General features: G+C 38.1%; 2 protein-coding genes across 7 annotated transcripts in view; one reads left to right on the top strand and one right to left on the bottom strand.

Moving 5' to 3' along the window:
* Window positions 1–26169, bottom strand: part of FGD4 (FYVE, RhoGEF and PH domain containing 4) — a 202178-nt gene that overhangs the window by 23693 nt on the left and 152316 nt on the right. For 5 of the 6 annotated variants that reach the window (XM_032349951.1, XM_032349952.1, XM_032349954.1 and 2 more), the window contains 5 exons: window positions 25357–25861; window positions 8761–8850; window positions 6604–6749; window positions 6002–6158; window positions 1245–1383 (listed from right to left, as the gene is read on the bottom strand). In XM_032349951.1, the coding sequence (XP_032205842.1) occupies window positions 1245–1383; window positions 6002–6158; window positions 6604–6749; window positions 8761–8850; window positions 25357–25861 (1037 nt within the window). Of the gene's footprint in view, window positions 1–1244; window positions 1384–6001; window positions 6159–6603; window positions 6750–8760; window positions 8851–23202; window positions 23716–25356; window positions 25862–26169 lie in introns of those variants that run through there. The other variant, XM_032349956.1, reaches the window with a different exon arrangement.
* On the top strand, window positions 11087–16037 carry LOC116592408 (60S ribosomal protein L35a-like). The gene is made up of 2 exons (XM_032345619.1): window positions 11087–11153; window positions 15621–16037. The coding sequence occupies exons 1-2, from the start codon at window positions 11087–11089 to the stop codon at window positions 15992–15994; spliced, it is 441 nt and encodes a 146-aa protein (XP_032201510.1). The 3' UTR covers window positions 15995–16037.

Raw genomic sequence — 26169 nt, 5'->3', positions numbered from 1 at the left:
GCATTCCCTACAGGATCCAAGGTAGAGGGAGACAGAATAAAATAACCTGGGATCAGCAGTTGGAAGAGAGGAGTGGTGACCCTACTACTACCTCTTCTGCCACTAAAACCAACCACACAGCCCAGATGAATGGGAAGTGGGCATGAAGTGGAAAGTGGAAGAAGTCAAGTCAGGATAATTCTAAACTGTAAAGGGTGAAAGGGAAGAAGAGAAGTTCCTGTGGTTGTTGACTCACTTGGGTGGTGGGAGAAGTGTATCAGAGAAAGCATCCTGCTCAAAAAAAGACCCAGGCTGCCAAGACCAAAGACTGTATTCTGTATTCCTCATCTCTTGCCAGGATACACTTATAATAAAGACAAGAAATTATTAGCAAAGTATCTATGTTTTAAGATTGTACAGCAGCATTGTTCGTTCTTGACACTAAGCCATTTCTATCCCTTAAATTTGCATTCTGCCCTTCCTTTTTTTTTTTTAAATTAAAAAAATTTTTAAGTAAGTTATACACTCAAAGTGGGACTTGAACTCATGACCCCTAGATTAAGAGTCACATATTCTTTTGGCTGGGCCAGGGAGCCACCCCCTTATAAATTATTTTTTTTAAGCAAGCTATACAACCAATGAGGGGCTTGAACTTATGACCCCTAGAGATCAAGAGTCATTGGCTTTGATTTTTTAAAAGTACAAGAGAAAGCTAAAGTATTGAAACTCCTGGGCCTTAAAAAAAACCCATTCATTAGGACCTAATGAAAAACCAAGACAACGAGAAGAATAAGTTTTCCTGAGAAGACGTTAACTGACACTAAAAAGCATCATTTTCTTTTCTCTTTCAGGGTAGGTAGAGCCAACTTTGCTTAGGTTATTTTTACATTTTAGCTTTCTTGGTATACATCAACCTATGTAATTAACCAGCAGCACCAGTAATTCTGAATGGCTGTATTCTTCCTGTGAGAGGGTAATTATGTATTGCTAGGCCAGATTTCTCTAAGACTATAGTTTCAGATTTTCAAGTTAATGATTAACGTGAAATCAGCAGGAGAAATGCGATTTGCATTGCTCTAAACCTGTGATTTGGGCTCAGAAGTGCTTGCCTAACTGAGATGTTGATGACAATTTCCAGGGAGGTTAGTTTTTGGCAACAATATTTTACTAAATTGGCTATGAGACATATCTTGCTTGTTAATCACAAGGCTGCCTGGTCACTTGATTACCCCATAATAGAGAGAGGGCAGGAGAGAAGCATTTACTTTTAGCATCATTCCAGTCTGGAGAATCAGGGGGCAACTTCCTCAGGTAGTCCTTCAGGAGCATCTCATACCGGGGAATCCGCTGAACAGGCTCCAGCATGTGATGCTGCAAAGTCAAGCTCCCACAGATCTTCTGTTTCTACAATGAGAAAGGTTTTTGAAGAAAGATTTAAAAATTAAGTCAGCCAATGTAAAAACTCACTGTCCTGCAGAACTTTCCTCAAGGGCAGTATTTCCCTACAAAGTGTGGTCTGTGGATCACTTGCATCAGATCGATCTAAAGCATTGTTAAAAATGCAAATTCTGAACCCCTTCCCGACCTATGAAACAGAATCTCTGAGGCTAAGGCCTGTGAACATGCATTTTAAAATACCCCAAATTCTTAGAACATTAAAATTTGAGCCCCATCAATCTAGTCTAAGAACAGAAAGAAAAACCAAGTAGAATGGGAGGAAGGAAGAAAGAAAATTCCAGATTGCTGGCAACCACTTCAATTAGTCACTGGAAGGGTTTGTCTGGCCACATTATTGAATAATGCTTCAGAGCTTTTTAAAAGATGCATATATTTAATGAGGTTCACTAAGCACAACTGTTTTAAATGACTTTGGACTCAACAGAGACTATTTAATAATAAGGTTACCATAAATGCCATTTCCTTTGAACTTAAAAAAGACTCCACATAGAAGAATAAGTTCTGAGCATCTTATTATCTCTCAGAAAATTTTAATTTTTCATTAGGCCATGTCAGTCTTTTCCATTAGAAACTGAACTCTATGAATATATCTCCTTTTTTTTACAGCAAAATTGAGTCTATAGCCCTTATTTTTAATAAACTGTTAACATAAGGCAGGGAAAAGATTACTTGAAAAATAAGATGTGTTCCTGTTCATATTAAATAAACCAGGAATCCCATTAAGATATTTATTGAGCTCATACCATGATCAAGGCACTATCGGGTGTTAAAGTTGTATTAAGACATAACGTTTGCATTCAAAGAAGCGAAAGCCTTCACAGACAAGAGAGCTTTCAACATGAACTCCAATGAGGGCAGCCTCTGTTGGGAAGGGAAAGGAAGACCAGGGGACAAGTGCAGAAAGAGGGACCTTGGAGAGCAGGTCCATGGCAGTGGGACACGTAACATTGAGTTTGGCTGGAAAATATAAATATAAATATAAATAAATATAAATATAAAATAAGATATATATATATATATATATATATATATATATATATATAAAAACAGGGGATAAGGAAGAAAAAATCTGGGGTAGTAAGTAAGCTGCGTTTAGACTTGCTTCTTCTAATGCAGGTTTTCATGCAGGAGAGCAATATTATTAGAGAGGATAAGTATTAATATTAACCTACTGCAGTATGGCTTTAGAGAGATATGGGGAAATTAGTTTGGAAGTTATGGTGCAGACCAGGAAAAAAACATATAAAGAGCCTGAAATCAACAAGGAAGCTGAAAAAGTAATAGCTTTCCTTAATTAAGTATAAAATATTAATGATGTAAGTTTAGTCATTCCATTTGATTCCATTGTGTATGTGTACAGGAAATATATATATTATATGTAGATGAAATATAGGAAAATACTACAGATCCCCACATTTTTACATGAGGAAACTCTGGCTCAGAGAAGTCCAGGGACTAAACCACAAACTTCTAAACTTGGTTGATTCCCAAGGACTATGACAGTTTACAGGTAGGAAATAACTAGAAACAACGACCCTAGAGGCATCAGTAGGACATGATGGATAGAGGACCAGGAGCATGTGGGTGTGAAGGCCAAAAAGAATGTAAGGAGTCAACCCTGTACTCTGTCCAGTTTAAGTCAATGGGGCTGGTAAAAGAATCAAAGGAGCCAGTGTTCAGAAAGGCAGATGAGTGTTTAATCACAAGAGAAGAAAAAGAAAGAGTGAATGGAAAGAGGCAGGGCTTTTGTCTATGGCTAAGGGAAAAGACAGTAAAAAATCTCCCTGGAAAAAGCAACTAGAAAGCTGGATAAAACTGATAAAACTACCATTTTGGCAATCTGGAAATAGACCAAAGGCACAGAACAATCTGAAAAGCGTTTATAAAAACTGTTGACCTTTGGGTAAGAACAATGAGAATCTGTGGCATTCTGGCCTGGGGTCACACCCATTCCTCCCTTAGCAAATGAAGGCTCAGTTTGGGTGGGACTGGCTGTGGGACTGGCATGTCTCTGCTAAAGTTGAGAGGCCTCCTCAGATTTGGAGTGGTGGGCAATGCACTCATCCAGCAACACCGTCAGTCAAAGTGAAGGTGGGCGAGTGGGGAAGACCAATGGCTCTACTGGCCTGAAGTTGCGGTTGGAAGCTGGGGCGAGAGGAGGCTAGATAATAATATTCTTGGCTGAGGCTGTGTGAATGATCAGTAGAGACAGAAGACCGCTTAAGTCAGCACAGTCTCCAGGCTACCATGAGGCTTGAATATGCAAACAAGAGATGTAAAAGAGTCCAGTAGACTTGAAAATGGTCTGATCTTTAAAATGCATTCCCCTCTGCATAGACTGGTCTATCAGCAGACAAGAGCTTACTGGCTCTAGGTAGTTTGTTTAGTCATCTCTGTTCAATAACTGTTTGACCCCATAACCTACACAGACATAGGGGCAAGCCCTAGAAGGCTGGAATCACACACACACACACACACAGAAATATTAAACCATATAGTGAGTAGAGATATTGGCAACTGCATACCAGAGGATTTTATAGATTTAGTCTAAGCAAGTTACTAAGCAAACAAAACTAACCAAAGCCACTTTCAGTGGAGGAAATCAGAATACAGAGTTGCTATAATAGGTTACCTAAAATGTCCAATATTCAGCAGGAAAAAAAAAAAAAAAAAGAGAGAGAGAGAGAGACATTCGAAGACATAGTAAACTATTACTATTTAGTAAACTGAAAAAAAGGCAATCAAAAGAAATTGTCTCTGAATACAGATATGAACATTATAAAAATGTTCAAAGAATTAAAGGAAATTGTATTTGAAAAACACAAAAAGCATAACAACAATGAATGCACAAATAGCAATTTCCAAGAAGGAAAGAGGCATTAAAAAAAGAACCAATGGAGATTCTGGAGTTGAAAAGCACAAGAGCTGAGATGAAAAATACACCACAGGGACTTGACAGCAGATTCCAGACAGCAGGAGAAAAAAAAAAAATCAGTGAACTCAAAAAAAGACTCAGAGAAATGATACAATCTGAAGAACAGAAGAATGAATAAGGAAAAATGAACCATCTCAGAAACTTGTAGAATAACAAAAATACCAACATATGTGTAATTGGAGTAAATTATTTGAAGACATGATGGCTGAAAACTTCTAAAATTGTTAAATTAAAAAACCCTACACATCTAAGAAATTCAACCCTAAGAAAAATACAGAGTCACATTAGACACATCCTATTCAAACTGTTGAAAGACAAAAGTAAAGAAATAAATTTGAAAATATCAAGAGAAAAACAATTCATCACATACAAAAAATATCAATACAGTTCCTAACTTCCCATATAAAACAAGAGAGGACGGAGCACAGTGAAATAATATTCATTTTGCTGAAAGAAAAAAAAAAACACACAACAAAGTATTAACCAAGAATTCTGTATCCAGCAACACAATTCAACAGTGTAGAAAAAATAAGGATATTCCCAGATAAACAAAGACCAAGAAAATTTGTTGCTATTCATTCTCTGCCTTGCAAGAAACACTTACCACTTTATGTGGAAAGAAACTTATTTCAGAAACGGCAAATATATGGTTTAATAAATATATTTATAGATTTTTTTTCTCACATCCTCCCTTCCTTCAAAGACATAAAGTTATAAGAAATGATTACATCTCTGTATTATTCGATTTAAAACATACAAGGGTAATGTATCTCAGGCTAAAAGCATGGTGCATAGCAAAATGCCTGTATTTTACAGAATTAAGGTCAGTATTAATCTGAAGTAGACGATGATAAATTAAAATACATATTATAATTCCTCCAACAAACAGCAGGAAAAAATGAAAAACAGTTTTAAAATTTAAAGGATTAAAATGGTAAAATTAAAAATATTGATCTAGCACAAAAGAAAACAGAGAAGGAGCAACAGAATCCCTGCCATAAAAATCTTACGTGATCTATAGAATTCCTTTTTGATTTTTAAACTTTATTAAATAATAATAAGTAATTAACAACTTTAGAAAATCAAACAGAAATTACTATGCTGTTATCAAAGCACATTATCCAGGTTTGGTGAAATTGAAAAAAAAAATCAGTATACATATATAAAGTCTCACACACACACACACACACACACACACACACACCCATAATAATAATGTTTGCAGAATGTCAGGGTTTATGGCAATCATTCTTTATATTCATTTATATATTCATTCTATCATCTCAACCTCTGAAAGAAAGCAAGAGAAGCATAGACCCGAATGGGAACTCACTTTATAAATTTATGTGGATCTTTATAAAAGCTAGACTCAAATGTAAATGGAGAATTTACTACTTAGCACAAGGCATGTTATAATAAATATGTTAATTTTGCAGAGATGATTTTGCGTAATTCAGAATAGCATGGAATTTGGCTGTCTCAGACAGATGTCTCAATTTAGAAGACCAATACTCTAACCCCTGAGACATAGAGCCTCACAAGATGTCTCAATCTCAAATTTAGATCAGAAGACCTTATGATTTGTACAGAAAAATTAACTCATAGCCTTGAATAGAAGAGTCCAATTACCTGAATTTCTTCAACTACTGATTTGAACTGGGGAATACGCTCGGTCATGTTTTTAACCAATTCCATTGCGTTATCAAATCCTTTCACATATTCTCCATACATCTTAAGGAATGGTGCCAATTTCTGAAGGATGTCACCAATTCTAGGGGTTGTTTCCCTGTACAAAGAAACAAAGCATTAAGATTTCTTACAGAGTATGTGAATTAATAGGACTCCAAATGAAGTGATCACTTTCTATACACTCCCTGTGCTTTATCAGACCCACCTTGCTGTGACATGGGTAGAGAATAAAGTAGTACCTTTTTAAAGGGAGTTTAGGAATGACATAGTAAAAAGACCTGCTATGGAGCTTTAAAAGCTCCAGATTACCCCCTGAAATCTCATCTCCACTAGTCAAAAGATAGTTTGGAGAGCAGAGATGAAATTCTTTTCAACCAAAGCTAGAAGTGTACCACAATTCCTATCAGTGGTCTTTATGGTAAAAATTTAATACCCATGTTTGGCTATAGCTCTCTGTGCAGTATTGTTTCAATTTAAAAGCGAATAACACAGCACCTAACGTGACTGCCTTAGACATATCATTTGCCATCTACTCCTCTTACCATTCTTGCATTCGTTTTTCCAGCTCTGGCAATAGGAATTTACTATGGAAGGCATTTATTGATGAAATATTAGAAAAGATTTTATTCACCATCTCTGCTGGAAATGAGCCTCGATTTGCTTCTTCTAATAATTTGCAGTAAAATACCTGAATAAGAGAATAAAGCAAACATTACTTTAAATTTATTGGTTCCCACCCAGCACTGTGCTAGGCATAGAGTGGGCTCTCAGTAACTTTTGTTCAATCAACAAAAAGGTTCATGGTTCAAGAAATAAATCATTTTTGAAATGTCTGAATATATGCTTTGATTGAGAAGAAGGAATTAGAATTAGAAAACTTGACTCTAACCTAAGCCATGCTTCTATCTAGGGGATTTTAATCTTTCTATGCCAGAGAATTTCCAACTGAGGGAAAGGGATTTACTCCTATCTACAGGTAGAGTTAAGAGAGATGGAAAACTTGTATATACAACTGTGGTATTTTTCACTCCTCTTTATGTTTTGAATGATTTTGTGGCATGTATACCATACTGCCCTTTACTGTAATTTGTTGGCATAAATCTCATTTTCCCTATTAAAACTGTATGCCCCCTTGGGGAGGGAGGCCATCATAGTTTAGCTCCCCCAGCAGAACAGGTGCTTAGTAAGTTATCTGGTCAGTGGATAAGTAAAAGTATTTCAGCTCACAGATGTTTCCCTGCTTTTAAGTAATAATGCATGATAACCTGAACACTTAAAAGAGGATAAAAGGATCTCCTGCACATAATAATGAATATCTTAAAAACAATAAAAAATAATTGCAGTCTTAAGCTATACTCCACTAGAGCTACTATACCTCTTAATTACCATTCTGTTAAATGTAGGCAGAAGGAGGTCTGTTCCCTCATAATGTCCAGATGGTTGTTAATTTTCTAAATTCACCTCCACTGCATTTTCTTGGTAGGCAAAAAGAACACAAAATTATGTCCTTAAAAACTCCAATAGATAGGATATTGTAAGTATTTAATACTCTAAAATTCTAAAAGGTCAACAATAGTAGCTGACAAGCTAATATGGCTAAAATAACAAAAAATAAAAAAACAAAAAACCACAAAACCTGATTAAGAGGAAAAAACATGGGAATACCTAATATTTCAGGTCTGTAATACCCATGAGGAGAAAAATTGTTTCAAATGTACCAACTCAACATGAATTGATGGACTTACAGTGAAATTCTTTGGAAAGTTAGTGTTTAAGTCACAAACTCATTATTTCAAAGAACAGAACCCTAATCTGATCCCTTAAGGCTCACTCTAACAGGGCTAGAGTTCACTCTGGGAACCGATGATAAGAAGGTTGCCCAGGATGGCATGTTCCCTTGAAGCTTCAGTTTTCCAATGGCAGAAGTCGGATAATTCTTTTTAGAATCAACACTCAAACATGGCAACTTTCTCTTCTAGTCAGAGGAGACTCTATGAACAATCTATCAATTACCTTATTTTTTTTATCATTAAAACAATATTAAGAGGCCTTGGTTTTCAAGTGCTTCTTATGATGTATTTTAAAATTTTGCTTGTAAATGTACATGTATTTGAAATGATACTCAAGGCTCCATGATGAGAGTACAAAATGTGAGAAAGTAGGATGTCATTTCCAACAAATATTGACCATGCAACTTTATACCAGGCACTGTATTAGAGGTCTCCTACAAGCTTGAACAAGTAAGTGAAGGCTCAAAATTCTTCTGGCCCTATTACTCCGTCAATTCAGATGACTCACATGGGGGTGAAGAGTGCATGAGACAGAATCAGTGACATACTCATGTACGAATGAGAATCGCCAGTCTCTTATTTGGGTTATAATGGTAATAGATATGTATAATATAACAGATCCTAAGAATCTAGGATCATAATAAATGGTCAAGAAACATAGTAGTGTTGATTTTTGAAAGATACGGATCAAGGCATTTTGTGACTCAGAGTCCTTGAATCTGTTCTTTATGAATTGAAACCCTTTGTGTCTGGTGAATTCACTGCCAAAGCTAAAAATCCTAAAGATTTTCTTAAAGAAAAAGCTTCCACTGACCAAGAACAGTCATGTCCTTTATAGTTTCTAAAACCCCTTGATTACTAAAAATAATGTACAATGCCAAAAAATTATCCTGAAAGGGAAAATCTTACCTGATCTAAGAGGTCAAGTCGGTTGACATAAGCTCTTTCTGTAAGCAAAAGTTCGTTGGCTATTTTGTGAAGTTTTTGCTCATTAGTTTCCTAAAAATACAATAGATGTTCACATATTAGAAAATAAATACTGGACATATTTTTCAGGTAAAAAACAACCTTATCAAGTAGTCAAAACAGTTTTCTCAAGCTTCTCAGGTACTCAATTCCTTTCAGCCATGAAGGACCATCCAACCAGAAATGAACAAAATTAAAAATAAATAATCTGCTAGGTTTAACTTATAACATCTTTAGCCTAAATTTAGTCAAAATTAACATTATCATCTTTGTCCTTGAAACAACTTTTATCTTTCTCAGACAGCGTATTTGGCTCATTTTCTTCCCACCTCTCTCAGACCACACTTTAGCTGTGATTTCATCAATCTATCAGATACCTTGTCTAATTATTAGCATTATGCACCCAACTTTTTGCCTTTTTAAGAAATGTTAGAGAAAATTTCAATCACATATAACAGTAAAATGAACCAGTATGTACCCATTACTGAGCTTCAACAGCTATCAATTCATTGCTAATCTTGTTTCATCTATGCTCACCTCCCTCTACCCATATTATTTTAAATACAAACATTTTATTATTTCCTCAGTATATGTTTACTTAGCCCTTAAATATATTTGTATACTTTTGCCAGTTCCATGAGAATGGGAACATTTTTTTCTTGCTAACACTGTAACTCTCTTTCTTCAATAAAATACTGGCATTCAATAAAATATTGCTGAATGAATGAATGAGTAACAATCATCCAAAATTAACTACTATTGGACATTTATTACCACTTTGGCATGCTGTTAATGTAAGAACAAACTCATCTTTTCAGGAAAACCTCTCTCCTACTACCTCCCTCCCTACCCCATGCCACCCACCCCACCCCACCAGAACTTTACCAGTCTGGTAATGGTTCCATCCCTTTCCAGTTACCTGGCTTTGGTATCTTGAATCACTCTAAACTTAGTTCCCTACCACAAAACCCAGCTGTTATGAGCTCCTACTCATATTAGCATCCAACATTAAAATTTTCATCACTGCCACCCAGTTTTGCTCATACCATATCTCAAGTCCAGGCCAGTCACCAGCTCCCAGTTGATCTGATTCTACCATTTTTTTTTTTTAACGATTTTATTTAATTTTTTGACAGAGAGAGATCACAAGTAGGCAGAGAGTCAGGCAGAGAGAGAGGGGGAAGCAGGCTCCCTGCTGAACAGAGAGCTGGATGTGGGGCTCGATCTCAGGACCCTGAGATCATGACCTGAGCTGAAGGCAGAGGCTTAACCCACTGAGCCACCCGGGTGCCCCTACCTTTTTTTTTTTTTTTTTTTGGCTAGTTAGACCCACTTTGTATGCTGTTGTATGAGCAATCTTTCTAACTCTGCTTTGCCAAGATCTTCCTACTTTCCATAGAAGGAAAACTTCCAACAGTCCTCTGTTCACCAGCAGAATAAAATCTAGACTCTGTGTATCATTCAAGGTTGTTCAAATCCCATCTCTACTCACTTCCTCAGATGTTTTTCTCGTTGTATCTCTGCAGGTACCCTTCCCTCCAAACAAACCAATCTAATACACTGTTATCCAAACATGTCCATTCCCAAACCTTTCTTCTTTCCATCCTCTCTGCATGGCATACATTCTTGCTTTATCTCTCTAGGTGTTTAAGACTTACTTTGTTTTTGGATGGCCTCCTGAATTCCTTCCATTCCTTGTCCATGGAGCCTTCTTCAACTATCCAAAGCTCTTGGGCTTGGTCCTATCAGAACTCATTTTCTATTTTTTTACCCCCCCCACTTTTTTTCATTTTGTATTTTATATCTGAACATCTTTTTGTTGAAAAATTTCTATCTAGCTACTTGCTGAAGTATCCTTTTCATTCTAGGCAAGTATGAAGCCCAGTAAGTGTTTAGTAAAAACTAATAGGAAAGCAGAACAAAGTATATTCTAAACCAGTGTCTAATTTGTGTGAAGACTACATTTTAAACTATGTATAAAATGCTATTAAGCTATAGGAATGCTTCACTGTGTTCGACATATGAGGTCTACTTTTATGCTTTATGCAATATCTGTTTTTTTTTTAAAGATTTTATTTATTTATTTGACAGAAAGAGATTACAAGTAGGCAGAGAAGCAGGCAGAGAAAGATGGGGAAGCAGGCTCCCTGCTAGGCAAAGAGCCCGATGCAGGGCTTGATCCCAGAATCCTGAGATCATGACCTGAGCTGAAGGCAGAGGCTTAACCCACTGAGCCACCCAGGTGCCCCTATGCAATATCTGTTCGAATATGAAAAATTATCATTTTGCTTTTTACAGCAGCACTGGAATGAGGTATTTTTATGTGAAGTCTTCAGGTAAAGTAACATAATACTATGTAAATAATTAGTGGTCTCAAAAATATTGAGATAAAAACTATGTAGTCATTAAATCCCACAAGTAGCCAAGGTTTTGGTTAAACAAATTCAGGTTAAAGTATTAGCATTATCATTTGCCTATTTGACATCCTTTCCTTTCTTAATGATATCCAGATTTGTTCAGTGTTCTATGTGTAGGCTTTCCTTTGGAGAAATTATCCTCATGCCCCAGATCAAAAGGACGGCCCTGACTGGTATAAAATCGAGAATACAGAGTGACTGGTTCAGGAGCCAATGAAACATGAGGGTAGATGCACTGGGTCTCCCTCCTCTCCACCCCACGCCTTTCTCCTATCACCAGCTTCTGTTAACAGAGCTTCTCTTTTCCAGAATGTTGTGTAAATGGAATCACACAGTATGTGCCTTTTGAGACTTGTGTCTTCCACTTCTCAAAATGCATTTGAGACACATCCTTGTTGTCATTAGTATTAGTGGGGGCTCTTTCCAAGCCCTGAGTTTTATTCTAATAGTGATACTACTATATCTTTTTGACTCATTCACATACTTTCATATGCTCTGATTCTAGTTTTAACAAATACCTCTAAAGAAAACCACCCAGCAAAGTTTGTGCCATCTTTTAATACATCTTTTATGAGTCAGCAAATTCATTAACCAACAGGTCATATGGTCAGTTATTGCTATGCAGTGAAGTCACTCCTGAGGTCTTCCACATCCTATAGGATCTTAAATAGGAAGCTTATAATAAACGATCTTTTGCTGACTCTAAAACATACTTTAGCTCAACTTGGCAAATTGAAGGTATTCTGATCATAATTTGCAAAATCCAAGGGAGATGTCAGCAGTTATTAGCAAAAACCTGTGTCCTTCCACACAGATGGTCTTCTTATGTCAAGTCCCTGACCTTGCCAAAACCAACACAAGATAATCAAGAGTAAACTTGCTGACATTCAGTTTCATCACATCATATAGGTTTATGAAAAATTACAGGGATTTTTGTGGTGGGGGTGAGGAAATCACGGACCCAAACAACAATTTCACTAGAAGAACAGCTAACACTTATTCACTGATCACTTGTTAGGCACAAGACACTGTTATATTTTATTTACGTAAGTTGACTAAGCCTTATGATAAGTCTATAGCATAGATACATTATTCCTGTTTTATAGGCAGCACACACATAGAACAAAACAAAAATTCCAAGGCTCAGAAAGGCCAGGTGACTTGTCCAAAGTCACACAGTTAAAAGGTAACTGAATCCGATTCCAATCACATAGGAAAGCATGGGACTTTACCTTATGGTTCTCACTCTTACTCTTCTCTGCAACTAGAAACAAGACTGTAATAAGTGTCTGCATGGGATACAGACTAACAAATTATAAACTACCCACTTGAAAATGAAATGTGGTATCTACCAGGCATTTGAATTTACACATTCTTTCTCTAATTTAATTTCTAATTATAACAGGCTTCTCAGCATCTTATTAAGAATTATCAGATATTAAAAATTCAGTCATATTTGATGTAATGATATAATGGTTTCTAACTTTATTTCATTTCACTTGTTTTTTTTAAGATTTATTTATTAATTTATTTGACAGAGAGACAACAAGAGAGGGAACACAAGCAGGGGAAGCAGGAGAGGGAGAAGCAGGCTTCCCACCGAGCAGGGAGCCCAAAGTGGGGCTCAATCCCAGGACCCTGGGATCATGACCTGAGCCAAAGGGAGATTCTTAACGACTGAGCCTCCCAATTTCATTTTATTTTTTTTTATTTTTTATTTATTTATTTATTTTTAAAGATTTTATTTATTTATTTATTTGACAGAGAGAGAAAAATCACAAGTAGGAGGAGAGTCAGGCAGAGAGAGAGAGAGAAGCAGGCTCTCGCTGAGCAAAGAGCCCGATGCGGGGCTCGATCCCAGGACACTGAGATCATGACCTGAGCCGAAGGCAGCGGCTTAATCCACTGAGCCACCCAGGCGCCCCTCATTTTATTTTTTATAAAGTGTTTTATTAATTTGAGAGAGAGAGAAGGAGTAGGTGAGGAGCAGAGGGAGGGGGAGAAGCAGACTCTTTGCTGAGCAGAGAGCCCAAAGCAGAGCTCCATCCCAGGATCCTAAGATCATGACCTGAGCCGACAGCAGAGGCTTAATAGATTGAGCCACTCAGGCACCCCTGATGGGTTCTATCTTTAAAAAATTAGTTACTGAAACTCATCTGTGAGTACATTTAGGGAGAAATACCTGATCCGTCTGTGAGCATGGCCCTCTACTACTCTGTCCGACTTATGCTTAAATAACAAACCTGTTTTAAAATTGCTGATACACTTGAGATACAGCATGATATATATTTTTAAAAGATATTTATTTATTTATTTATTTATTTATTTGACAGAGAGATCACAAGTAGTCAGAGAGGCAGGCAGAGAGAGAGGGGGAAGCAGGCTCCCTGCTGACCAGAGAGCCCGATGTGGGGCTCGATCCCAGGACCCTGAGATCATGACCTGAGCTGAAGGCAGAGGTTAAACCCACTGAGCCACCCAAGTGCCCCAGCATGGAAATTTTTTTAAGTAGAAAGTTAAATATGTCAAGTTATATAATATTGTCTCATATTATTTGCCACTTAAAACTATATATCCCTACTTTGTGCTCAGCACTTTACTAAGTCATATATTCTTAATGATTTTTTTGGAAAATAGTAATAGCCATACAATATTGATTTAACAACAACAAAGAAATCCCATTAGCCTAATACACAGACTTCACTTAACATAATGAGAATATGCTATAGAAAAGCCATCTTACCTTTGATATTCCTCTATAAAATAAGCAGATTTTTTTTCACTTGCAAAGAATCACCACATCCCTACACCGAAAGCTGATTCTCAGAGTACTTCCTCAAACAAAAATACAACAGAGTATGTCTAAACGATCCCAACTGAAAAGGTAAGATGCATGCCTCTTACAGGAAAAAAGGACACAATTTACTTTCCTCTGCTTCTCTCTCCTCTCTGCACAGTGCACTTGCTAGGCTAGGACTGTGCGCCTTCGCATGTGTGGCAGCCTTTCAGCAGAGATCCTCTGCCTTCCCACTAGGTCAGGTTCAGCCTGGTGGTGAGTCACTGTGCCTGCTGGCTCCTGAATGCGCAGCACTGTCGGTTCTGCCTCCCCACTTACAGATGTCACCAGCTCCTGCTGCTCCTTTTCAGACCTTTTGGCATGACTCTTCCATATGGCAGGAGCCCAGACAAAGAGCCCCCACTGCTGCTCACAGACTTCATTTACTGGGTAGGCAGAAGACGCTTGTGTGGAGCCAGCAATTCATTCTTCAGTGCCATACGCACTGCCACATGCCTCAAAACACCAAGTAGGGGAGAAGACATTTTGGAAAGAACTTCATAAAGGTTCATCAACAATTAGAGTTTTCTGGAAGATGCTTTAAGGGCAAAACCTTCAATTACATAAAAATGAATCATATTGATTTCATGCTTTCCTACTCAATTGTACTTTTTAACTTTTCAGTGCATATTCTCATGATTTTATTTAAAGCAGGAAGAATTTTCTTCTAAATACATTGAATCAAAACTATTAAAAGTTCTTACAGTTCTTTCCATATATTCATTATAGGTTATATTTTAAAAAATATGTATATAAATTATTGGGTTTTTTACAACCAGAATGAATGTTTCTAGGTCCTGGAAGTTTCTAACCAATTAATTAAATTCTTCCACGGAGAAGGCAAATGTGGCTTTGTATGAATATGTATGTTTCTGCTTTCCCTGAAGTCCATTCTTTCAAAGTAAGATGAGTCAACTTAGGGAATAAACACTTGATTTTGTACAATTCATGAGATGCATCAACATTTTGATAGCTCATTTTTAATGTCTTCCTAGACATTAAAGTCTTCCATGTGGCTCCAGATGATAATTTAAAATGAGATGACAATGATATTTGAATGTCACATAATTGGCCTATCATCTCAAAAAGCATCTTAAAGTCTCTAACCTGTCTTGACACCTTCATTCCAATATTCCAGAACTGTACAGATTTTTTTCTCATTATACTAAAGATCAGGGAAGCCAAGGGAGGCGATCACAAGTGGGAGACAGTGAGGGCCCCAACTATTTAGAGAGTATTTACTGGGTGCTAGGCAAACTGTATGTGTTTCACATGAATTATCTAATGGAATCCTACTCATATCTTGGGAAACAGATATCATTATCTTCTCATTTTATAGATAAGGAAGCAGTGTCTTAATGAGGATGGGGAACCTGCCTAACATCATATAGCTAGGAAGTAACTGAACCAGGATTCCTATCTGGTCCGTAAAAATAAAGTTCTTGCTTTGTTACGGCTCTTTAAGAGACGCCCCTATGGATTTGTGAGATAAGAAGATAAGGGAGGGAGCTGAGTGGAATTCTTGTTGCTGAACTTTGGGCGCAAGTAAGTGAGGCCTGCTGGGAACAGGACTCCTCTAAAACGCCGAATAACATCTGGAAGGCTGTGGTCCAAGGCCATTTTTGCTGGCTATAAGCGGTGTCTCTGCAACCAGAGGGAGCACACAGCTCTTCTTAAAATCGAAGGTGTATATGCTCGAGATGAAACAGAATTCTATCTAGGCAAGAGATGTGCTTACGTGTACAAAGCAAACAACAACACAGTGAATCCTGGTGGCAAACCAAACAAAACCAGAGTAACCAGGGGAAAAGTAACTCCTGCTCATGGAAACAGCGGCATGGTTTGTGCGAAATTCCAAGGCAACCTTCCTGCTAAAGCCAATGGCCACAGAATCCGTGTGATGCTGTACCCCTCAAGGATTTAAATTTAATGAAAAGTAAATAAAGGTGTAGATTCGTTCTCTTGTATTTAAAAAAAAAAAAAAAGGGACTAAAGTACAGATTTTGTGTTCAATTAAGATCATATAATAATGCCATAAGGAAGGTCACATGGTCTCAGGGAAGATCTGTAATCAGCAAGAAATTATCCCCAGGTTCACATTACAGGAAAAAGAATACTCACTATGATACACACATGTTATCCCTTTCCCAGGGCTTTAATGTATAGTATCACAAGAATAAACAGTTTTTACTTTAGCATGATCCTTCAGGAAGCTTTGGGAGCAAAGTCCAAGCCTACTTTTGCCCCAGCACCACTATTTTTCCAATCTGATGTCCTCTACACTATTTATTCAGTTCAAAACAGAGAACAGTCAAGTGAGAAGTTTTAATCAGAAGGTTTACATTATATCCTTTTGAGATAGGGCAGGGAGAAAGACAAAGAGAGCTTGGACTGAGAAGGACAATTTAGTTAAACTTGCACAAGATCACACAGGAAGTAAGTGGTAGTAAATAGAGAACTTTGTTCTTCTTATGCCCAGTTTAGTATACATTAGACTAAACTGTCCTTTGCCTTTTGCAGAAATTAAAGATCAGGCACTAAGGACAATTTAATATATGCTCACAATCAATAACTGAATTCACCTATCCCAAGTCCAAGCAGATGATCAAAGTAATTAGGTCACTAATAAGCGTTTCTGATGATAGTTCCCGAGTTAAAACCTCATGCACATAAGTGAGTGCACTATGTGGAAATAACCGATGGTCCTCAAGCAAGAGAAACAAACAAAATATAGGAAACCAGGGTTTAAAAAAGGAAGTGGCATGCAAAATTATTTCTGTGCATCCCGCAAAGGAGCACGTCAGCTTCACCCGGAACCGACAGCTGTTGGGATAGTCACCTGGCAGGATACACTGAACATTGGATCTATCAAGGGATATCTCAGGTCATGAATCTGTTCATCTTGACTTACAGATGAGGAAACAGGATTTTAATTTATGTTTTTCTAACAGACAGCTCACATTATGTTTTAAGGCAGTGTTCTAAATCCTTTACGATTCAGTGATTTTTGCCTTTAATGACTGTGTAAGACAGGTATTATTATTTCCACGTTGTAGATGAAGAAACTAAGGTACAGAGAGATTTAAGTGACCTGTTAGAGGTCATACAACTAGTAAGTAAGTGGCTGAGCTGGGCTGCAAACCTAGAAACTCTGGCTTTTGAGCCTGTCTTCCTGACCCCCAGGGTGATGGTATATTGCTTTTGTTTTATTTTCTTTAGTTTTGTTTTAAGGCACATACAACAACGGCTGTGTTTTTAAGATTTCTCTCCCACCTATGCCAAACAATGTCTTTATATGCATTGTGACCTCCAAACACCTTGCTTTCCCAAACCTCCTGATTCATGTCAACATGCTGTTAAACCCCATCTTTGACTCCATTATCTCCTTGTTCTCTTGGTACTCCTGATCTGCAGTACCTCACTTGCCTCACTCCTACTGCACCTTTTTTTTTTTTTTTTTTTTTTTTTGAGTTTCAGGCCACTCAGCAATGCTGGGGAGACCGTTGACTATGCCCATTACCTTTGACCTTGGCCTTCAGAATCTTAGTCACAAGTCACCATGAGACCTAACCTTTTCCATTGTCCTCAACCCCTGGAGGCTATCTCACTGGCCTCTCTGGGGGCGCTTTCCTAATGGACACATTCAGCACCAAGCCTAAGAGTCACCTCTAAACTGTAGTCTTAGTATCTCACTCACTGAGTTCCAGACACTCCCTACTCCTTGATTTATGATAACAAGGAAGAATTCACCCTCTCAGCCATGTTCTGAACCTTGACTTTATCTTTGAGTTCTCTTTTCCCCTTTGACTCAAGATATCTTACATGATGGTTATTTATCTCAATACTCCTTTTCAGCTGTTTCCTCTTTGTACTTTCTGCAGTGCCTTGCAAACAGTATATGTGCAATGTAAATGTACTGCTTTTATTAATTTGGTTACCCGGGTTCTATGAGCTAGTTAGCTATACTGTCCCAGTAAGGCCAAGGCTTCAAGATTCCTTATTCTAAATGATGACCATTCTTATAAGCTCACCAATAATCCTGTGCCCCCCTCCCCCAAATCCTGTGGTTCTCAGGACATTGTTCTCTCTTTTTTTTTCCCTCTCACACAACTCAGTATGTTCCCCTTTTGATCATGTTTGTGCTCTCCACGGCTCAGTCCTTGCCCTTCTCTTCCTGTTCCTGCACATTCTATTTTAGCAATATTAATCACACCCTTATGTACATCCTCTTACATTCTTATCCTCTTTCCTGAGCTCCAGATCTGTATTTCCACTTGCTTCATTAATATCTCCAACGGACGTCCTACAGGTACCATAAACTCAGTAGTACAAAACTCAACCTAATTAGCAACTCTGCTCCCTCCCATCATTCCAAACACAATTACGTTCTTTCCTGTCAGCCACCTCAACTATTTCATGAACATAGTGAGAAACCAAGACCTGCCAAAATTACAGTAAAGTACTATGTCTGAGGTCACCTAACTGGTAAGTGACAAAGCTGGAGTGTGAACTCATCTCTTTTAAATCTAAAGTCTTCATCCTTAACCAGTTGACTGTAACGTTTCCAGAGTATTTCATTTTTGTCTGAGACATCTTCATGAGGACAGTCCACAAATGCCTCAAATTCAGTAGGTCTAAACCCAGTTAAATTTTTGCCCTCCCAAATACGTTTGCTCCTTCTATTCTCTTGTAGTTCAGTAGGTGATACACCATCTGCCACTTCCTCCAAGCTAGGAGTTGAACATGGCTCATTCCCTACCTCCATCCAGGAGGCCCTCAGAAATCTCTCTTCCTTGTCCTAACCCACCGCTACATCCGTCCAGGACCTCATCCTCTCACACCTGGATTACTGCAGTTGCTTACAACTGATCCATCTGTTTTCCTTTTATCTGACTCATTTCTCTAAAACCCACAGATGTATAATCATGTCACTTCCATGCTTTAATTAAGTGCCTCAGAGGTCAGAGGCCAGATAGTATTAGACATATGGAATGTTTGAAATAACACAGGAAAACTCCTATGTTTACAAAACAGGATGCAGAATGACCATATACTAGGCTATTGAAAAAAAAAAAAAGTTTTCCCCCCAAAATCAGCTCAGAAAAACAAGCTGAAATGTTAAATACTAAAGCAGCTCTCTTTGGGTGATGGAAATATGGGTGATCTTTGTATTTTCTTTGCATTTTCTTGATTTTTCTATGAGGATTATTAACTTTTATCCACAATTTTAAAAAACCCAGTTTTCAGCAAGGAACAATACAGTTTAAGCATACAAACCCACTGCAATCCATAGCTTATGTTTTCTTTTTAAACCCATCCTTTTACACACAATTCTCTGGCCCTCTGGCCTCTTCTTATCAGGTCAGAAACACCCACAAATATGACATCTATCCACTTGTCTCTGACTAGATACAGCCACTCTTCACTACCTCACCACATTCCTGTCCATTTTCAACTACCCAGCAACTTCCCCATCATTTTGCTTTAAGCTAAATTCAACTGCTTTTCAGCAGTCTGCACCCCCAGTCAGCCCTCTCCCAGGCACAGGTCATTCCTTATCTGTGTTTGCGAAGCATGGATCATACCATAGTATGGGGATTTACTTATGTCTCTTTACTGTGTAGACTGAGGCTTTGGAGGTAGGATATGTCTTGTTCATTTGTTCCTAGCACCTAGCACAGTATGCCCCACATACTGAATTTACAAATGGAACAGGTGTTTTTTTCAGGTACAGTCTCTGTGAAGTTCGTTTTTTTCTCATTTTGCTTTCTTACACCTTTCCACTATACTAAATGGAGCCTCCACAAAATAAAGAACTTTCTAAATTCACCATTCAGTTCTAAGTGAGAACTTTCCCTGTAATACCAGCAAAAACAAAGACTGACTAGCGAAGCTGGATAATTCCATTGCTTCTGCTGTCTTTCACATTCTTTGAATGGAAGCTGAGTTGGCAAGAGAAGAAATAGCTAGGGAGTAACTTATTATTTGTCTTCAGGTCTAACATGATCTCAACAGCTGCCCCCTTTATTTTTCAAAAGAGAGCAAAGATATTTAAAGCCTCACAAAAAAAAGAACTTGTAGCCCGTCATAAGGAAGAGACAACCAAGGTTAGTATTATGTTTTAACTCACAGAAAACTGATACCTTGTATTATATCCTGCAAAATCAACAGTGTTAAGGTTCACAATTAAGTGAAGTTAAAAGAAAAAAAAAAAAAAGAAAGTGAGTTAACCTGGATTATAGCATTGGTTTTCTATTTGCACTACTTCTAAATTTGATTCTCTGTCATTCTTTTCCTTAAAAGATGATTATCTTCTTAATTTTTGAGTATGTTCAAAGGTTTTAAACTCTCAAGGCTTATGTCAAAATATAAGTAAAATGGTAATTAAAAAAACAAGGCACTAGAAAAAAAACTTAATTAAAAAAATATTTTCTATAAATCTCTATGTTGTCAATTCTCTATCAATTGTATTAAATTTCTATCTTCATCAATTCCTCACCTTATTATATAATTTCTTTCATTTTTGGTGAAATGAAGGATTAATTAAAAAGGTGTCTGTAGGGGCATCTGGGTGGTTCAGTGGGTTAAGCCTCTGCCTTCAGCTCAGGGTCCTAGGATCGAGCCCTGCATCGGGCTCTCTGCTCAGCAGGGAGCCTGCTTCCCTCTTTCTCTCTGCCTGTCTCTCTGCCTACTTGTGATCTCTGTCAAATAAAAAAATAAAATCTTAAAAAAAGTAAAATAAAAGGTGTCTATAATATTCTTGATAAAACTGCTATTATTAGACTTATTATTATGTTGCCAATAGCAGATTTGTAATTTCTATCAACTTTATAGTCTTAGAAAGCATACATCTGAAGGTTTATATTTGGCTTACAATATGAAATACAGAGGAAGGAAACAGTAATAAGCCACAGGGAGATTTACAACTACAACCTGTTAAAGTAGATCTTGGGTATTAAAAGGTTCATGAAAACTATAAAAAGAAGTGTTTATTAAATGGTGTAATCAATGAATGCATTCCATACTAATGCATTTCTAATGAAGCTTACTCACTGAAGCACATAAATCTGAGAAAAAAAAAAAAATCCATCCTTAAATGAAAGGCATTCTAAAATGTCCTGACCCATTTACCTGAGTCTCTTAATATAGTTAAGCTATTTATGATAACCCAAGTCAGTCATGCCAAATAGGGATTATAATACTGTTACCCCTGAAGTACTGAAGCCCTCAAGTACGTAGGCACATGTGACCGTTTCCTGCCCCCTGTCACTTAGGGGTTTTAAGGTTTCCTTCTAATGACATCTCCCCGTAGCAGACTTCAGTCTCTTTTTTTTTTTTTTTTTTAAAGATTTTTTCTTTATTTATCTGACAGAGATCACAAGTAGGCAGAGAGGCAGGCAGAGAGGAGGAAACAGGCTCCCTGCAGCGCAGAGAGCCCGGACGTGGGGCTCGATCCCAGGACCCCGGGATCATGACCTGAGCCGAAGGCAGAGGCCCAACCCACTGAGCCACCCAGGTGCCCCCAGACTTCAGTCTTTTAATCTCTTGTAATGCACAATTCACTTTAATTTAAAGATACTGGTAACACCTTATGGGTAAGAGCTAAAGGTGTCACAAAGTGCTCACAATTTTCCTTTACTTCAGAGGCTTTTAAAAAACTATCTGCTTACTTTGAGGCGTCTGGCTGTATTCGAGATCACTGATGCTGAGAAAAGTTTCAATGTTGGAAAAGTGTAGCTTTGCTAAAGTATGGTAAGAACAATAGTTTCAGTGAGGTAGGTATTATCTTTTACAAAGTAAAAGTAACAATATTCTGTATTCACCACTGAAGTGATTCTTGATCACAATAATACATCAGATATCAGTGAAAGTAACTCAAGCTGAGACAATTTTCAAGTCAGTTCTCATTATTAATAATGACTGTTCAAGATCTATTTTAGTGTGTATCTGCCTTTCTGGACAATCCTTGCAATTCTACTCTGCTCCTACCCCTTCATCCCCCAATCCCTCCTCCCACTCTTGGCCAGCATTTAAGAAACAGCCATTACATTTAATACTGGCTTAAACTTAGCTAAGACTATCGAGATGTCTCTACCTTGAGTTATATAAAGTCCGAAGTAATTTCTTTCAGTTGCCTGCAGAGTGAAACCCAGATATTCCTTTATATCTTAAGAGATTTGATACATTAGACAGTTCAAGAGGCAGCTGGCAATACCGGCTATGCTAACAAAGGAAGATAATCATCAACAACAGCAGAAAGTGATTATTACAGTATCACTGAAAAGGGCTTTACAATCATACCCAGTTAATATTCTTTAACTAAAGGCACAAATAATTTGATTTGTTTAAGGTCATACCACTAGTTAGTGGGTGAGCCAAAGCAGCACCCAAACTTCCTGGTTCCGATGGTTCTACTATATACGACTAACTTATTTTTAACATTTCATTTTTCTTTTTTAACTGTGACAAAATATATATATATATCACATAAAATTTACCATCTTAACATTACTAACATTTATATTTGCGTATTTGAACAAAGGCAATGTAACAGACACCAGAGCAACAAAGGAGAACTATTATCACCACATAGAAATTAAATCCTAACACTCCCTTTATTTTTTAAAAAAGATTTCTTTATTTGACAGAGAGAGAGAGAGAGAGAGAGAGGGAGGGAGAGCACATAAGCAGGGGGGCTGCAGGCAGGAAAGGGAGAAGCAGACTCCCCATCGAGCAGGGAGCCAACGTGGGGCTCGATCCCAAGATCCCGGGACCATGACTGAGCCGAAGGCAGAGCTTAACAGACTGAGCCATCCAGGCGTCCCCCCCAGTACTCCCTTTCGGAGGAGAGACACATGTGGTATTTTGTATCAATAGCTCTACAGAGAGAACTGCATTTCTGTTCTTACACACAGCATGTGCTGTCCACTACTCACTCCCATATGGGAGAAAGGTCAGCTGTGCTACTTCATTGCACTAGTTTAACACCAAAGCCCCTATTCAAGTCTCTCCCAAACCAAATATGACTCATCTATGAGAATGTACAGATAATAATATAGGTCAGGGGAAAAAAAGTACTACCCAGTAACCAAAGGCATGACCAATGAAAATATTAATAAGAATAGTTCTTACTGCTTTATAAGCACTTGCTGGTGGCATCATCCCAACTATTAAAGGAGTCTCGAGCTTCTTGATTCTAACCTCCTCTTCTGTTCACCATGGTTCAAGCACAGCAGCACCACCTCAAGATGTAGTGAAGAGATTCACTTTGCAGGGCTCTGTCTCTTTAATGTTTCAGATAACGTTACCAAGTATGACTCACTTTTCTTCCACCCACTTCCTTATTTAAACTTTCCCTGCCTGACAGTCAGCACTTAAAATTTATTCACTAACTGGAAGAAAATAAATCCCTATCTTTTTGTCTATTTGGGACCTTTTTCAGGGTTAGTAAAAGCTGTCCCCTAACATGGATTTCATTTTAGTTAAAGTTGTAAATACATAAACTGCTTTTTACTCTGATATTTTAGTACCAGTCCTTTTGAATTTCTCCCTTTGTTAATGCCAGCACCATAAAAAATCCTAAATAAATTTAGAACTTGGATTTGTCATTGACAGATTTTCCTATAATTGCCAAATTTTCAATTCTCAACTCTCCTACACAGACTGCTTTTATAATTAAAAAGAGAAACTGAGCAATGGGAACTTTTGTGTGTGTGTGTGTTTTTGGTTTTTGGTCCTCAGACACATAAACAACTTTGTCTTCCAGTGAACTGTACGATGATGCTTATATTGCACCTTTTATCTGAGAAATTCCAGGTATTTTGTAAAAGTTGTATTTATTAATTCTTCCAAAGCATCTTATTGACATAAATAAAGAATACAAATGCAGTGGTCTTTTTCCTAGAATTGTATCAAAGTTTCCCTATAGCCCAGGTGAATTAGGAACGTATCTCACCAGCAAATCAGCTATTAAGCTTAGATTCTGCACACAGACAGATATGCCATTGAATCAGTTTCACTGAACTGCAGCCCTCTTTGGAAAGGATCGAAAGTTCTAGTTTGCCAGAGCTTCTCCTCTCTCTAGTACATTATTCGTGGATGCTGTATTCGTTGATACATCCTGCGTTTAGGCACTTAAGTTTGTGTTATTTTTGTATCAAATATTGGCCTGTCAGTCAGGGCACAAGGGTCCAAGCTTTTGTGACCTGAAAAATCACTTTGGCTTTCTGGAATTGTCCCTACTTCTATAAATGAATTGCTTAACTAAGATGATATATATGTATTTTAAGATTTTATTTATTTATTTGACAGAGAGAGACACAGAGAGAGAGGGAACATAAGCAGGGGGAGTGAGAGAGGGAGAAGCAGGCTTCCTGCTGAGCAACAATTCCCAATGCAGGGCTTGATCCCAGGACCCTGGGACTATGACCTGAGCCGAATGCAGATGCTTAACTGACTGAGCCGCTTAGGTGCCTCCTAAGATGATCTTTAAAGAGGCTTTTAAATCCAAGATTAAGTCGACTGCTTTAAAACTATACTAATTAGAAATTTTTAAAAAAATGACAGAAACAATTAGAAGCCTGGAAAGAGTTATGGTTACAATCTGTTGAGTAATTTGTGAGCACTCCCATATTTGTGTCCTTAAATGAAACGTGTGCTAGTGCAAGTTACTTTTTCAGGTCTAGACTAGAAATGTGTGAAAAGCGAAAATTACACCATTTCCTCTTGCTTAGTCCATAAATATTAGGGATCTAGCCCTTACATCTAGAGCAACAAAGAACATTTTCTTCCTCTCTAAGTAAAAACAACAAGCTTGTGGTTTTCCTATATTGATGTCTTCCGAATGTTCTGACTCTTGAAATCATAACAGAAAGACCAACAGAAACGACACCAGAAAAAGCAAAATATTTCCTCATAGAGTAGGGGTAACATTCATTAGCAGATAATGCTTAAAAATTGTTTAACTGGTGATGTGGGTGATCTGACTCATACATCTCACGGGTGCTAGTAAGTAGAGTTTTATTTTTTTATTTTTTAAAGATTTTATTTATTTATTTATTTGACAGAGAGAGATCACAAGCAGGCAGAGAGGCAGGCAGAGAGAGAGGAGGAAGCAGGCTCCCTGCTGAGCAGAAAGCCCGATGCGGGGCTCGATCCCAGGACTCTGAGATCATGACCTGAGCCGAAGGCAGCGGCTTAACCCACTGAGCCACCCAGGTGCCCCAGTTTTAAAACCAGTAGAGCAGTTGGTGCTTCCTCTACTTATGACCCGGTCCCATGCGTTACCTTCATCTCGGGGTGCGGGTCCAGCTGGTCCGATTCCAGAGGGCTTTCTCCATCTTCCCGCTCTTGCACCTGGGCGTCCGTGTCTGCCCTTCCTTCTTCCAGGGGGAGCACCTGGCTGACCCTGGGAGTCCTGCAGCTACTGTCAGCAGTATTTCCGTCATCATCCTTTGCTGTGGGAGATGCAGGGCCTGTGGTCGATTCCTCCTCTCCTTCTCCGTTCACTAGGCTCACAGCAAGCAAGGGTTCCAGAGCTTGAACTGGAGTTTCTGGGCTAAGAGTGGCCGCTTTATCCTCCTCCCATTCGTTTTGTGCAGCTATCACACCATTAGCCACACCAGTCTGTACACCCTGAGTTGGATCAGTGTCATTTTCTAGCTTCGGTGGTGGGTGCTGGGAGAGGAGCTTTTGCTGAGGGGTGGTTGCCAGTCCGTGCCTTCCTGGGGTCCTAGGAACATTCAGGTTCACACCAGAATCTTTCTTCAAATCACTGTAATTTGATAATGTGCTGAAAGATAAAATACAAGAGAAGCATGTGAACACTGGCATGGAAAGGTTCTAGAAGAAACACCAGCTTATTCCAATGGAAAGGAGGTATTTAGTGAAGTCTTTTCCTCTGATGGTTTTAGAAACGTGAATTGGAATAGTCAGGCATAGTTCGCAGTCTCTTGGGATGCTACACACACTTAAGTAAACATCCAAGTAAATATGGGAAGACCGAACATTTGCAATAGGGTCTGGAACATTTCCTTGCGCTGTTTGTCCATACGGCACATCAGTGAGGACTGAAATGTGAGAAGTATTTATAGTGAAAGC

Source organism: Mustela erminea, chromosome 6, assembly GCF_009829155.1.
Source record: "Mustela erminea isolate mMusErm1 chromosome 6, mMusErm1.Pri, whole genome shotgun sequence".
Taxonomy (NCBI): domain Eukaryota; kingdom Metazoa; phylum Chordata; class Mammalia; order Carnivora; family Mustelidae; genus Mustela; species Mustela erminea.
The sequence above is the reverse complement of the archived record's forward strand: the minus strand, read 5'-3'. Positions and strand labels throughout refer to the sequence as shown.

Coding starts and splice junctions, on each gene's coding strand:
- LOC116592408 (XM_032345619.1), top strand. CDS start 11,087: ATGAAAAATTATCATTTTGCTTTTTACAGCAGCACTGGAATGAGGTAT. Junction 11,154..15,620: donor TTTTTATGTGAAGTCTTCAG/GTAAAGTAACAT, acceptor GGCGCAAGTAAG/TGAGGCCTGCTGGGAACAGG.